This window comes from Akebia trifoliata, chromosome 12 (genome assembly GCF_017979445.1).
Source record: "Akebia trifoliata isolate Shusen 1 chromosome 12, ASM1797944v1, whole genome shotgun sequence".
In the NCBI taxonomy this organism is placed as follows: domain Eukaryota; kingdom Viridiplantae; phylum Streptophyta; class Magnoliopsida; order Ranunculales; family Lardizabalaceae; genus Akebia; species Akebia trifoliata.
The window spans coordinates 552,156-566,426 of record NC_141386.1 but is presented as its reverse complement, the minus strand read 5'-3'; the positions used below and the strand labels follow the sequence as shown (position 1 = coordinate 566,426).

Genomic DNA, 14,271 nt, shown 5'->3' with positions numbered 1-14,271 from the left:
CATAATTGGGCATGACAAATCCTCTGTAGCGTTATTTCTCTGTATCCCTCTGTAACGACTATTGACGGTTGGGTAACCGTCACATCAAGAGAACATTGACCATTCTTTTTAAAGTCTTAGATTAGGTACCCAAAAAAAAAATCCGTTTTTTTTTTTTTGTTAAATCAAAACTAAAGCATTAAGACAAGAGTTGTGGTGTTAGTTTTCTCAATGTGACACTCTCTCACCTTTAAATGAAGTGTTACGGAGAGCTATAGAAAAATAACGTTACAGAGTATCTGCTCCCCATGAAAACAGCTCCAAATATGCAACAAAAAACCTATGTCATATGGGAAGAATAATTGTGTAGCTAAACACAATATTAGCATATGTGGTACATCTATTACAAATTAACTAGTGTAATGATTTTGTAACTCAATCTGACATGATAACTCAAAAACTCAACTGATGTGTACCTTGCAAGAACTGTAGATTTTCCCCCTCGGGATACACAACTACACATCCCCATAAAACATGTATAGTTGTGTATCCCAAGGGAAAAAATCTACTATTCTTGCACCTAGCACGTCAGTGAATTTTTGAGTTACCCCATCAAATTGAGTTATCAAATCAACACTCAATTAACTATTCATTTTTAAAGAGATACCATGGATCTATAACCCCATTTGCGAGGATGGCCAATAAGATATAAACACATTAAGACATAAATTAATTTAATAAGTTGTCTAATAATATATTCAAACATGTAGAATATATGAGAGCTTATATTGTCTCTCTCACTTATTTTATGGCATATCCATTGACAAAATTACATGACTCACCTAATCAATTGAAGTGCTTTTGAAGAAAAATGGTAATGGGTTGTGATCATTAGAATATGGAATTGTTATCAACACCCAAAACACCATACCTAATTTTAGGCTAATTTTTAAGTACCCCCTACAATTTAAAAATAATCCTTGGATTGTCAAATTATTGGATATAATATTCAATGATAAACTAATAGAAAAGGAGTGAATTGCCTTTATCTTCAATCTCCTGTAAAAAATCGTAGTGTAAATTTTTTAGGACCGACTAGTTGCACACCACTCACTATGAATTGCACACCATCACTTAATTTTTTTCCCTTTGCACTCCAAAAATAATAAAGAAAATATTGCACTCCTTTGTTGTTTCTTTTTTTCCTTCTTCTTTAATCATTCTCAGAAAAATTATTCAATAATTTTTCTAAGAAATTCTTGGTCATATAGCAAGCATGTTTACAATTTATAGAGTCAAGAAGATGAAGTCATGGGAAGGTGAGTAAGTCCTAAACCCTAGGTTACTGTAATGAAATGCAATTAGTAGGTTAAAATATAGGTTATGTAAAAAAACAACTTTTTTATGATTTGTGTGCAACCAACAAGTAGTGGTGTGCAATTAGTTGGTACCAATTTTTATAACAACCTTGCCTTAAACCTCTTGCCAAAAACATGTGATTGCTTTAAAAGTTTATCCCCTTAACTTCCTCTAAAACCATAAACTGTTCTTGAGGTTTGAATGAGTTAGAATCTTGACACTCTTGACTAAAGATATATGTATATATATAAATTGAAAATCAAATCCAATAAGTAGTGAGAGTATGTACGTTGCGTGTTCCATACCTAGAATGAGCAATATTTTCTCGGGGCCACCAGTGAGGTTGTTCTCTCACTTCTTGGTGAGTGATGTGCGAGCATTACACGTACCTGGGGGAAGATCCCATATGCCTTGGTTTCGGCCTTGGCTCATCTAGTCCCCCTAGTTAGATGTAAGTCCAGACATCCTATTATAAAAATATATTATATCTTTTTTAACTAGAAATTGAAAAACAAAGGGTATTTCAATTATATTTTTTAGGGTTTGTTCTGTGATTACTACAAATTTCTGTTGTCGAAATGTTAGAAACAAAAATCCCGAGAAATGACAACCGGAAAATGCAATTAAGCTAGTCTAACATTTGGTAACCATACTATAAAAGTGATGTCCTTTGTGCAGAAACTAAGATTATTGTTTGGTAGGAAACAATTTCCAATGTTGAATTTGTCAAAATGACCAAAATATCCTTACAAGCCAAACAAAGCAAAAAAATGATATTCGTAGCCCTTTTAGACAAAAACCATCTCCTAAACTATTGTAGGATTTACTAATAAAATAATATTAAAAAAATATGATTATCCATATAGATTAAGAAAAATATAACAAAAAAAAGAATCTAACATCCAAATTAACTAAAAATATAAATCCAAATGAACAATGATCTTTTCGTAACACAAACTAGCATAAATAAGACTATAAATCCACATGATAAATGTTCGTTTTGTAGAACATATCAACAATGGGTGATCAATGACCATATTTTTGTTATATTTTTATTTCCCAAAAATATGTTAGAGGATGATCAATCAGTCAAATTAATCAACAATCAACTTGAATGATTATATAATTCAATTAAATTATTTATTGAAAAATAATATAAAAAACTAATCATTGATACCAAAAGTGTGTAGAGGGTGTATATCTAAAAGGGTTAGGGCTCCTCATGAGAAAACACATGATCCCAACTGTGTAAATATCAAATCCAATCATCCAGATTTAGATATATACAGATAAAACAAAATTTCGAGAATACTTATTTGAAAAGAGTCGTGATAATATGTATGATGCCCCCTTTGACACCCTTCCCCATCATAGAACTTTAGATCATTTGCTTTGGGATACATAATAAAATATTTATGATTATGTGTATCTTGAGGCAAATGGTTAACTGTTCTGTGATGGGAATGTAAGTGTGTCGGGGGGGGGGGGGGGGGGGGTTAGAAAATGTCGAAAATAAATCTCACCGATTGGATTTTATGTTTGAATAGTGATAAAATGACGTCCCCTATGACACATGCTCCCATATGCCCCCTGACATGGCATGTGCAAAACCATAGATTCTTTTTATCAGGATACACAATTAAACATATTTATGGGGATGTATAATTAGTGTCCTGAGGGGATAAAGTCTATGATTCTAACCCATGCCACGTTATGAGACGTATGAGAGTGCGTGTCAAAAAATCAGGACTCTTTATGTTTACATATTGAGATTAGGGTTGGCAATGATCTGAAATATACCCAATGTCTGAATCGGCTTGATCCGATAAAAAAAAAATAGGAAAATCGGATTTTCGGATCTACCACCAATCCGATCCGAACATATTTCAATAATTTTTTTTTTAAATTCTTAATTTCATATAAATACATATAAATAAAACGTTTTAGTCTTTTTGATTTCCCTCTATATTTGTAATAGAAAAGTAGATTTTTTAAAATTTAATTGAATATTAATAATTTGAAAATAAGGCATGTGTTTAGATCGATTTCGAATTAAGGATGAAATGAAATAGATTGGATTCGATTCACATATTCATTAATCCGTTTGGATCGAATCAGAGTGGCATTGATCTTGTATCGAACTGATCCGTTGCTAGTTTTAGTTGAGATCATTTGTTTTTTCATGAATCATCATTCTTCATAAGTCAACCATCCCAACACATATCTAAATTGAGTCCACTAGCCTTACTGATATAATGAGGAAAAAAAAGGCCATATTAAGTCTCATCCATCATTAAAAGAACACCAAGACGTGTAACAAATATTGAAGTTTTTTGTTTTACATCTCGAGATCTTTTTGACGTTTGATGAGACTTAGTAAGGACTTTTTCCTCACTATCTTGGTAAGGAAAGGGTTTCTCATATAAATTCCGCAAAATTTAAGGAATACCTCCAAATTACCGATGTGTTAAAAATAAATGTTGGTGTGGCAATAAAGTTCTTCTAAAATTTAAACATGACAGCTGTTGGGACACTAAAATTATACAACCAAGCTGTATTTGCCAATTTCGCACCCTAATTTGGATTTTTGGGCCCAACGTTGAATCTCGTTGACTCTCTCTCTAATTTCTTCTATGAAGATGAGAGAAGAATCAGTTTGATGGAGTTTAATTCTAAAGAAGATGAAATCAAGTCAAATTTCAACGATTTTTTATTTTTATTTTTATTTTTATTTTAAAGGATTGATTTTTCGTTGAAACTGTCAAACAACATGAAAGAGAAAACCCTTACCCTAGCCCTAATTCTGCTTGAATCAAATCAGTTTTGAACAAATTTTGAAAAAAAAAAACCCATTTTTTTTCTAAAGAAGAAGACCCAGAGACAGAAACCCTAATATTGGCTATAGTTCCTCTCGATTCTTGAGAGAGAGTAACAGAAACCCTAATAGTGGCGATAGTTCCTCTTGATTCTTGAAATAGAAACCCTAATTTTTTTTCTTAATGGAACATCCTTTATTATCTCCAATCTTCATGGTTTTAGGGATTATCGGAAGCATTTCTCCTCTATTGGTGGATTCTTTGCAAGAGAATGACCAATTCAATCTCACAACCAATTCAACATCAAATTTCTTCGAGTCTCCACCACCACCACCGCCGCCACCACCACCACCGCCGCCACCGCCAACTTCGCCTCCTCCGCCGCTACCTGCGCCTCATCCTCCATCACCGCCACCGCCGCCTTCAACGCCACCACCACCACCACCACCTTTGCCCGAGAAACGTGTACCGCCCCCGGAATCTAGACATGGTAAGAAGAGGAACAATACGGAACAACAATTGCACTCTCAGCACAATCGACATTCAGAGAAAAAAATCAATCTTGGGAAGAAGATAGGCTTGCTATTTGCGGGGATTGCCGGGATCTTACAGGTTGCGATTATCGGATTCCTCTCTTTTAAAAGATGGGAGATTTCAAAGATTAAAGACAGACTTGGCAATTAATCTTCTTGATTTGGGGCCAAGTTTTTGGCGGCTGGGTTTCATTGATTGGGATTTTTTGATGATTTGGAGGATGCCGGGGGAAGAAAGCTTGTTGTTTGATAGAACAGTAGTTCTTGAATCAGGTGCCCTTGCCATTATACTGTAAATGGATAATTTTTACACAAATTTTCAGTTGTTTATCTTATTTTCTTTTGATCCCACTATTTGTAATTCGAAGCGGATCAAGAAAATTAATTTTCTTTTCCACTAGTTATTTGATCTTTTCATGTTTCCATGTGTTTATGGTATTAAACTTATTGCAAAGAAATGGAATCATGGGTTTTTCGTATGGATCACATTGTTTTGATTCCCAAGTAATTGTATTACTGCTATATATGTTTTAGGTTTTTCAAACTACTATTTCTTGCATAATTTTGCACACACCGGTCCTCAGCCTTGCAATTTCATGTGGGTATGCTCCCATGTGTTCTATAAGTAAACCTGAAATAACAAAGTGAAACTAAATCTACATAAGTCCAAATAAATCAGTAGACACTTTGTGATGACTCTTGTGCTGAGCAGAAGCTAAAGTTTATGGGAAGATTGAATATGTATTTGAGAAAAAGGAAAACATAAAAATAATCGAAAATCTATTTAGTAACTTCTCTTATATATATATTAGAAAACTAAGAGACAATTGAATTTCTCAGAAAAAAAAAAAAACCATAGTATCTTAACATTTTGGTTTGCCCGAATGTTATATTGAGTTCACCAAACCCAATGAAGATATTCTACATTGCATCTTAAACTATGTATCACTTCATGGTGAGAACCGAGATAATTGGTTTCTAACTTAAGTCAAATCCTTCAAATAACATGGAAGATTGATGTATCACTCCATGGATTTTACCTTGAATACTTAAGCTACAAATCACTTCTGGGATTGCTATGTTGTAGACCATCATTGGTTGCTCTTTTGCAAACTGTACTTTTGTCGGGTGGTGTTAGTTCTAACACTCCAGAGTTTGCTGGCTTTGTTAAACAGCAAATCGAGGTTTTTGGAAAGCTCTCCCCACAGCCTTGGAGCTGCATCTTTGTGGGATGAACAGAGAGCTCTCTGCTACCTGCTGATCGTAGTGTGATTTCAATTTTTTAAGTTTCTATTTGGCCCATGTTCTTGAATGGTTGTTTTTGTTGCTCAACCTATATGCACCCTCTTCAAAGAATAAGTGGAATGACACAGTGGATTTTACAACATGCCATTTCGTTGATGAAACAATAGTAGCCAAGTAGTTTAGAGTTTTGTTTTGATCACATTGATCATGCCAGAATCAATCCAGTTGCTTGGACTGTTTTCCACCTGTGTATTTCACTGTGTAGTTTTCTTGCAGGCAGTAGGTATTTCATCTGAGATTGAGTTTTGTTCTAATGATTTGATCGACATTTTTCTTTGATGAATATTTAATAAGAAACTGATTGGGACAAAGTTTTCTTTGGCAAGAAAACAAAAGATATTTATAGACACCCATGTTTTAAAGTTTTATACCGTCTTGGAATGCCTCAGGAGTCGTCTGGTTTTGCATTGTTCCATACAGGATTCCTACTCTTTCTTGGGTTATCAAAATGGTTCATTTTTATTTTACTGTATTCGTTCTTTAATATGGTAGCTCTATTTCAATAATACCAACATTTTCCTTATACATACGTTAAGACACTTATTTGTTTACGAGGAATCTTTGTTTGATAGACAATGGAGCTTGCACCTTCCTATGCCCTTGTTGAGGCCTTCATTTAAGTTGAGAGGCCTTTTAATGGAGGAATAATGAATGGGTTTGAGTAGTTTGATACACTAGAAAAAACTCATATTCTTGTTGGATTGCTGTTTTGGGTACACAACTTTGAGAACATCTTGTTTGTGGTTCTTTGGTCGAAGACATGAAAGGACTAAACATATTGAATGAGTGATTCATGGTTTCTCATGCACAAAATGAATTGAGTAGCCAATGACTTGTCCAGGTCCTTTTTCCCACATCTTCTCATTCACTTGGAACTGTGTTGAGAGAGGGCTGGACCGATCTGCATGGGTTTTCATGCAGATTGAATTACGATAGATTAGTAATGATTTTCAAGATACCTTACAGCAACAAATACATTTATCTTTGGACATTGCAAATGTATATAGAGATAGGAAATGTATAGATATCACATAAGTTAGGTGTGGAGTAAGTTTTTCAAACTTCAATAAGCTTCCTCTTAAACTTTATATTATATCATTTGAAGTGGAATGTTGGACGGTACATGATGCACAAAACCAGAACTTCAGATATCAACAACCCATTCAATTAATCCCAACTTCTTAAACAGAACACCTAAATGTCACTTTTCCAATGTACCCTTTGAAGGGAAGAAACGTGTGGGGCAGCTGTCCTTCAGCTTGACCATGGCTTTCTGTTTTAATCATGCTGTCTGATATCTCACTTGTATCATAACAATCTTCGTCGTCATGGTTTCACACGAACTCCAAGCAGATTTCCCAGAACAGTGGCAATTTTGGTTGAATTAGTACATATTTCGAAGGGAGTTTGTAATTTTGGCTCTCATTGGTTGCTTCATGTTGTTTCACATATGCATCCTGGAAGAGGATTAGCATAGAAACTCTCCTCCAGCTTTGGAAACTCTCCAGGTTTCCTTAGATATGGAGCTCCAACTCTGTCTTTATGAAGATTTTTAACTTTGGAACTGAATTTCTTCCAAGTGATCTTCCCTTCATCGAATTCATCAACCAATTTTACCAACTTCATTCAAGAGAGTTACGAAAACTACATGTGCCTCTAACCCATTGCATGGTGAATTTAACTTATATTTATTATTTCTTAAGTGTACCCCGACCTGTCAGGAAAAAAAAAAATTTCGACGCCATCTATAACATGTATCTCAAAATGGTTACCTTTTTTAGGTCTCTAATTTTTAACACACACAACCTTACAGAGCGTTTGGCAACCATTTTGTAAGGGATTATGAGGTCAATAACTAATTATTGGACCAGTAATTGATATTGAGGGGTTTTGTAATTTCTTGTTTAATCAATTATTTTAAAAAAAAAAAAAACTGAAAAATAAATTATTTCAGAAACAAAATAAAGGTCATTTGCATAAAAACAATTCATCCTTGAAGCCAATGTCTCGAAATACTGAATATGAGTGGGCTTGGTGTTGTTTTCAATATAAAGGATTAGTTTATCTCTAATATTTTTTTTTTGTTTGGTAAAAAACAGAATCAATTCTACAATAATGGTTACCAAATGGCCCCATAAAAAAACTAAAGGAAATTTCAAAACATTACCTGTCAGGACTGATGGTTTTCTTGAAGTTCTCGAAACGTCGATGACCTTGCACAGCCTTAGCCATATTCCCATCATAGCTATAAACAAAAACATCACTCTGAAGGGCGACAACATAGTCCAACCCTGCAAGCATATTTTGGTGATTCCCGAATGTTTTCAGCTCTTCTACGGTAGAAAGCGTAGAATGGGAATAAATATTGGGGAAATCGTTCTTAAGATACTGAAAGCTTCCATTTCCATAAGCTTCACCTGCCACTAGGTAAATCCTGGTGTTTGAGGGGAAACCCAATCCTTTGAGCAAAAGAGAAGTTTCCCTTGGAGTCAGAGGACAGCCTCCGAGTTTTCTTCTCTCAGACCCATCAATCTCCTTTTCTTTCCAATGGTGACTTCGTAGCGCATCATGCGGAGCTCTTTGTCTTCCTCAGACGTCAAATTATGACTGCAGCCTGTAAATGCCAGCATATCCTTCTCATATCTGGAAAGAGGAAGAAAAAGTCTGGTTGGAGATGATTATTCAAAACCAGTCACCTAGTCGGAAAAAGGGTTTAAAACGGTAAGGAAAAACTTTGGAAAAAAATAAACAGAAAAAAAAGGGAAAGAAACGAGAAAAAAGGAAAAAAGGGTTAGATATTTAGTCTATGTTTTCAATATATTTTTGAAAAAACAAACAAACAAACAAACAAACAAACAATATTGAGTATCTATGCATGATAACATGTTTCCACACATAATTGTATATTTAATGATGAATATGGAGTCTAACCATCAATGTATCTTTTAAGCAAAATAACATACCATTGAAAAAATTTAAAAATCATAACATCAAGATATTAAAAACAAAAAAAAACAAAAAAAGGGGAGGGGGTAGGTGTGGTTATTATTATTTTGCAAAAAAAAAAAAAAACACACATTTAAAATGTAAAAAATGCAATTTATTTTTATTTTTATTTTATTGTTTTAATCGTTAGGTACAAAACAAGTTTTACACAAGACTGAAACGCTGTGTTTGGATTGAGAGAAATGGAGAGAAGAGAAAATAAATGAGTTTCTTTCCATTTCTCTTGTTTGGATTGTTAAGTAAGGAGAGAACATAAAAGAATTGGAGAGAAGAGGAGAGAAAAATGTGAGTTTTCTTTCTTTCCAAAAGTGGAGAGAAACCCTTTTAATTTTTTTTTATAATTCCGACTCTGCCCCTAGATCTCTTTTAAGATATTTTAAAATTCTAAAGTTGTCCTAAGTTCTCTCCTGTCAATCCAAACATGGTGGAGAGAAATTGAGTTTCTCTTCTCTTCTCTTAATGAGTTTCTCTTCTCTCCACTTCTCTCAATCCAAACATAAGAGTTTTTTGTTACCATGTTCAAAACTAGACAATAGAAATCCTATCTAACAAGCATACAAAGATCTCATTCATGAAATATTTGGCCATATTTTAGTCTAAATATCAACCTGAAAATTATAAGGTTGGAAACTAACAATATAATCGGAAAAAAAAAATCTTCCAGAACTTGCCTTAAATGGAGAGCAATATAAGGGTTTCCATTCTGTCGCATCCTTGAAACCAAGATGTTCCCAAGTTCTTCAATTGGGGCTGAGTATTTCAATGCCTTGTAGTTTACTCGGCACCTCAGCTTTTGTATGGAGCTTGGGAGCCCATTATTGGCAAGTCGGGAATCCGTATGAGTGAAATATATGACTTTGTGCTGGTTTAGAAGTGGAACGATCTGAGATTTGTAATAACTGACCTGAACAATGAAACTAAGCTAATTAAATGTTGCCAATCTCAAATGAAGGAAAATAAAAGCAAAAAAGAAAAAAAAATTGGTATGAGCTGGGGACACTTGATACCGTTCAAAAGAAAGTAAATGATTATACAATTGAGATTATCATCATTCATGAAAATTATGTTGATGTGATAATTTTAGTAGAGAGGCAATGTATCACCATCCATGTTGAGGCATGGAACATATTTTATATTCTATGTTGAAAACAAGTTTAACTAAGTGTGTAACCTTGGACCAGGATATTGGGGTCTTTGAGAAAGGTTCAATTTCAGCATAGGCAGGCGGTAGGGACTCAACAATGTGGATGTCATCCTTAAGTGTCTCTATGAAGTGCTGCCAATTAAATAGATCTTTGAAGCCACTGTAAATAAAAATTATAGAAAATCAGTTAAATTCTGATGGAATAATTGTATTGTAAGCAGAAGATACAAACAAAATAATTAGCAACTAATACTGACAAAAAAAAATTAAGATTTTTCCGAATGGATGTGGTGGCCGATAGATGTTTTTGAAACAGAACTAGTACTGTGAGGGGCTGGGACCCATAGCTAAGTTGGCTAACATATTATAATGCAACTTTGCGATCGTCGGTTCAAGTCTGGCTTACCCGCCAGGGAAAAAAAGAATGGCACCGGAGAGTGAAGAAGAGTACATAAGTCGAGTTTGACACACTAATGTTGATTGATTTTGTATTGAATGTAGCATAATTTTTCAAAAACTTGGTTATCGTATGGTTTTTGTTTTATAGTGTCAATAATTGACTCAATGAGTTTTGAAGAGAGTGGACGACGACCTGCCAAACTTTGCCAAGTGGACTGTCACAGCACCGATACGCCATTGGTGGGACGTGGAAAGGGCTATGGAGACTGAGGGGTAAAAGTGGAGCCGTCACATTGCGGGGTAGAATAGCAGGGAGGAGTGTGATTAATCCCACATTGAGTAGGAGAATGTTCAAAGACTGGGCTATAAGGACAAACCAAACCCTATATAGTACGACACATTTTTAAGACGCACAGACTTCAGCCCAAAGCGGCCAATATTGTAATATTGTAGGTTTGGGGCGTTACATGGACTCACCCATGCCACTTGATGACTACGAAGTCAAATAAGAGCGTTTTGAAAATTGTCTCAAAATCCATTTTTAACAATAGAATTCTAAAAGATGAAAAAATGGGTTGTCTTGTAAAATGAAGTCAAGAAGAAACCTTTCATCGGCCCAATAAGATCTATGATCAAGTGAAGGAAGGACAAGTGTAGCTTTCATGATCTTAGCAACAGCAACCATATCGCATATCTGCATTCTAAAAATATTTACTTATCAGAGTATTGCTTGTATTAACATTTCAAGAGCACCCTATTTCAAACATTAGAATGCACAATAGCCAGACCCCAAATTTCATTTGATTCAGGCCTCCATTTGCATTTATGAGAATGTAACCATTTGTTTTTGCATCCAACTCTGCATGAGAGAAATAACACGGGATGAGAAAAAATTGATCCACAGTAGCTTAAGATATATCTAATTGCACATATTGTTTACTTTTGCGATTTCTTGGCCGCTCGATGCATTGGGTGAAGTTTTCACTATTGGGCTTTGACCAGATACCTGAATACTGAAAGAAGGAAGTTTCATGAATAATGAATTTTGTGGAACCATAAATTTTTCCATCAATTTGACAAGTGAGACTTACATCGATCACATTGTTATGGTCACTGACTATCTCCGATTCTACCATTTTTAATGCTCGTTCATGTCACTTCCACCCTCTCTGCTTCCATGTAAGCTTGAGACCTTTTGGTCTGTGATGGATGGGTCTGAAAGATCCTAATTAACAAGTACAAGGAAAAAAGGCCAAAGATGACAACATCATAAAATGAGATTAGATTTAGTAAAACATGCTTCAGTAGGGGAAAAAAAAATCAATTTATGCATAAACTATGAATCTGGTGAAGTACATATATTATAACATAAAATCATAATTCGTAAATTGTACGTCTTGGGACCAACAAGTTTCTACAATGCAACTTCTAAAGAAGCTAATTCTACAATTATCAAATATAAACATATGGCACATTATTTTGAGCAAAATCCAAGATGATGATCCCCTGCCCTACTGATACATTCTTTAGCAAACAACAGAGACATTTGAGAAGATTGTTTATGGAAACCTATTCAAGCCAAAGGAGATGATAACATCAACAAAAGATTGTATCATTTTCCCTTTCATCATCTAATCAACATTGAGAAATTGATCACGTAAACAACCCTCAAGGGCACACACTTGCCCCAACAACCTTTACTATCCAAAATTCTAACAAGATATAACTTTTATTATTCAGTGAGACAAGAACACACGGATCAAGAAACTTAAAACTTTAAAACCATGAAGGTGTTGTGTTGCCATTTTCACACTAGAACAATTTTTTTTTTTACCTTTTTTGAAACAACAAAATGCACTCATTAAATTCAACAAGCACCCAAAAAAAAAAGCTTCAAATCTTTTGTTACCTACAAATTCGTGGAGACAAATAAATAAATAAAAAATCTTCATAACTAGAAATTTTCTCAAAACAGGTTTTTTGTTTTTCCCTGGAGTGTTGAATTAGGCACCAATTACTATAACTGAAAAACAGACTAAAAAAAGAAAAAATTTATAAATTCTAATGAAGTATTTATCTCTTGAGGTTGAGGGGACTAAACTAACCTGATAATATCCAGCTCTTTCAACAGCAGATCCAAGCAACCAATTTGCACAAATCTTAAAAACAGCCAAAAACAAACAAGCCCCACAAAACACAAAGAACATCCAATGCCCCAATCTCTTCTTCTCCTTAATATTCTTCCCAAACAAAGGAAACCCAAAAGACCCAACATGATGAACTCTCTGGTTCCGCTGATGGGTTTGCTTCTTTTCCGAAACTGAATCCGACCCATCGACCAAAACCGGTTTTTTTGGGGTTTCAGATCTTGGTGAGTTGAGTTGGAGATCGATACCGTGATGGGTATTTTGATTATTGTTGTTGTTGCGTTTGAAGGAGTGAGTTCTTCGGGTCATTGAGCCCGAAAATCTTGGGCTGTTGATTCTTTGAGAGACACCATCGTTACTGCTAGTTTGATGTTGTTGATAACTCATATCTGTGAACAGAAGATCGGATCGTGGTGTTTTAATGGAGGATTTAGTGATTGGTGGAGATGGAGATCGACACTAATGAACCAGTTTTGATTTTTGAAGCTTTTCTCACTTATCTGGAAAACTGGAACTCTGAATTTTACACAAAATGATTTTTTTATTATTATTATTAAAAGATCTCCACGAATGAACCGGTTTTTAAGCTGTACTTACATGTCGTAAACTCTGAATTTGTACAAAATCAATTAAATTTATTTTTACGACTTCTGCAGTACAAAACAACAATGGGTGATCATTGGAGGACAAAATAACTTTTATTTTTATTTTTTATTAATCGTTAATTATTGTATTTTGATGGGTGTTTCTTTGTGTTTGTTTTTTAATATGAAGAGAAATCTTAAAAAAAAATCAAACTTTAGAAAAGAGAGGTCCTTGAAAGTTGAAACTGTGTGTGAAAACCCACTAAAGTTAAAAAAATAAAATAAGAGAGGTGATAGATTGTGCGAACGTTACACTTGTCACTGTCAGATGAGCTTTTTTTCATTGAAAGAAGACTTTCCTATAGTCCATTACTCCATTCCACTTGCCACCAAACGTTGAACAATATCTTTTATCTTCCTAAGTTTAAACGGAATGACGTGGCATGGATTGGAACCATAGATCTACTTCCACGGGATTCACAATTGCAAATTATCATAAAAGATTATGATAGATTACAATTTTGTAGGAAATAGATCTCTCTTTCTTTGTCCATGCCACTTCAGCTGAGTATTGATCGAGTGAAGATTTTCTAGATAGAAAATCATGACTCTATGTAAGAACAATCATTTTTCAAAATATGGGTTAGAAGTTTTAGATTGAGATGATTTTTTGAACTGGAAAGATCATCCTCACAAGAAATCAACGTAATCTGGAACTTTTAAATGCATCAAAGGTGATTTACAAATTATTGGTAAAAAAATCAACGATTCACCTTCTAAATCACTTTTGATGGGGTTAGGAGGTATAGATTGGGCTGATTTTTGTGAAGATGATCTTCTCGTCATAGAGATCATCCTCACGAAAAAAAAAACCATTCAATCCAAAACTTCTAAATCATATTTTGAAAAATGATTATTTTTACATATGTTTTTTTACTTATGTCCCTTGAACGCTCCCTCTCAAGTTTGAATACACATGAACATATTTAAGTGTGATTT

General features: G+C 34.3%; 1 protein-coding gene across 1 annotated transcript; it reads right to left on the bottom strand.

Annotated features, from left to right (window-relative positions):
- Window positions 1-6,936: 6,936 nt before the first annotated feature.
- LOC147388441 (O-fucosyltransferase 35-like) lies at window positions 6,937-13,144 on the bottom strand. Its single transcript, XM_086418246.1, is given in 11 exon segments — window positions 6,937-7,619; window positions 8,160-8,544; window positions 8,547-8,635; window positions 9,670-9,902; window positions 10,170-10,302; window positions 11,147-11,235; window positions 11,330-11,400; window positions 11,482-11,554; window positions 11,633-11,694; window positions 11,697-11,766; window positions 12,647-13,144. Coding segments are annotated over 11 exon segments (1,827 nt in total). The 5' UTR covers window positions 13,076-13,144; the 3' UTR covers window positions 6,937-7,426.
- Window positions 13,145-14,271: the final 1,127 nt, after the last annotated feature.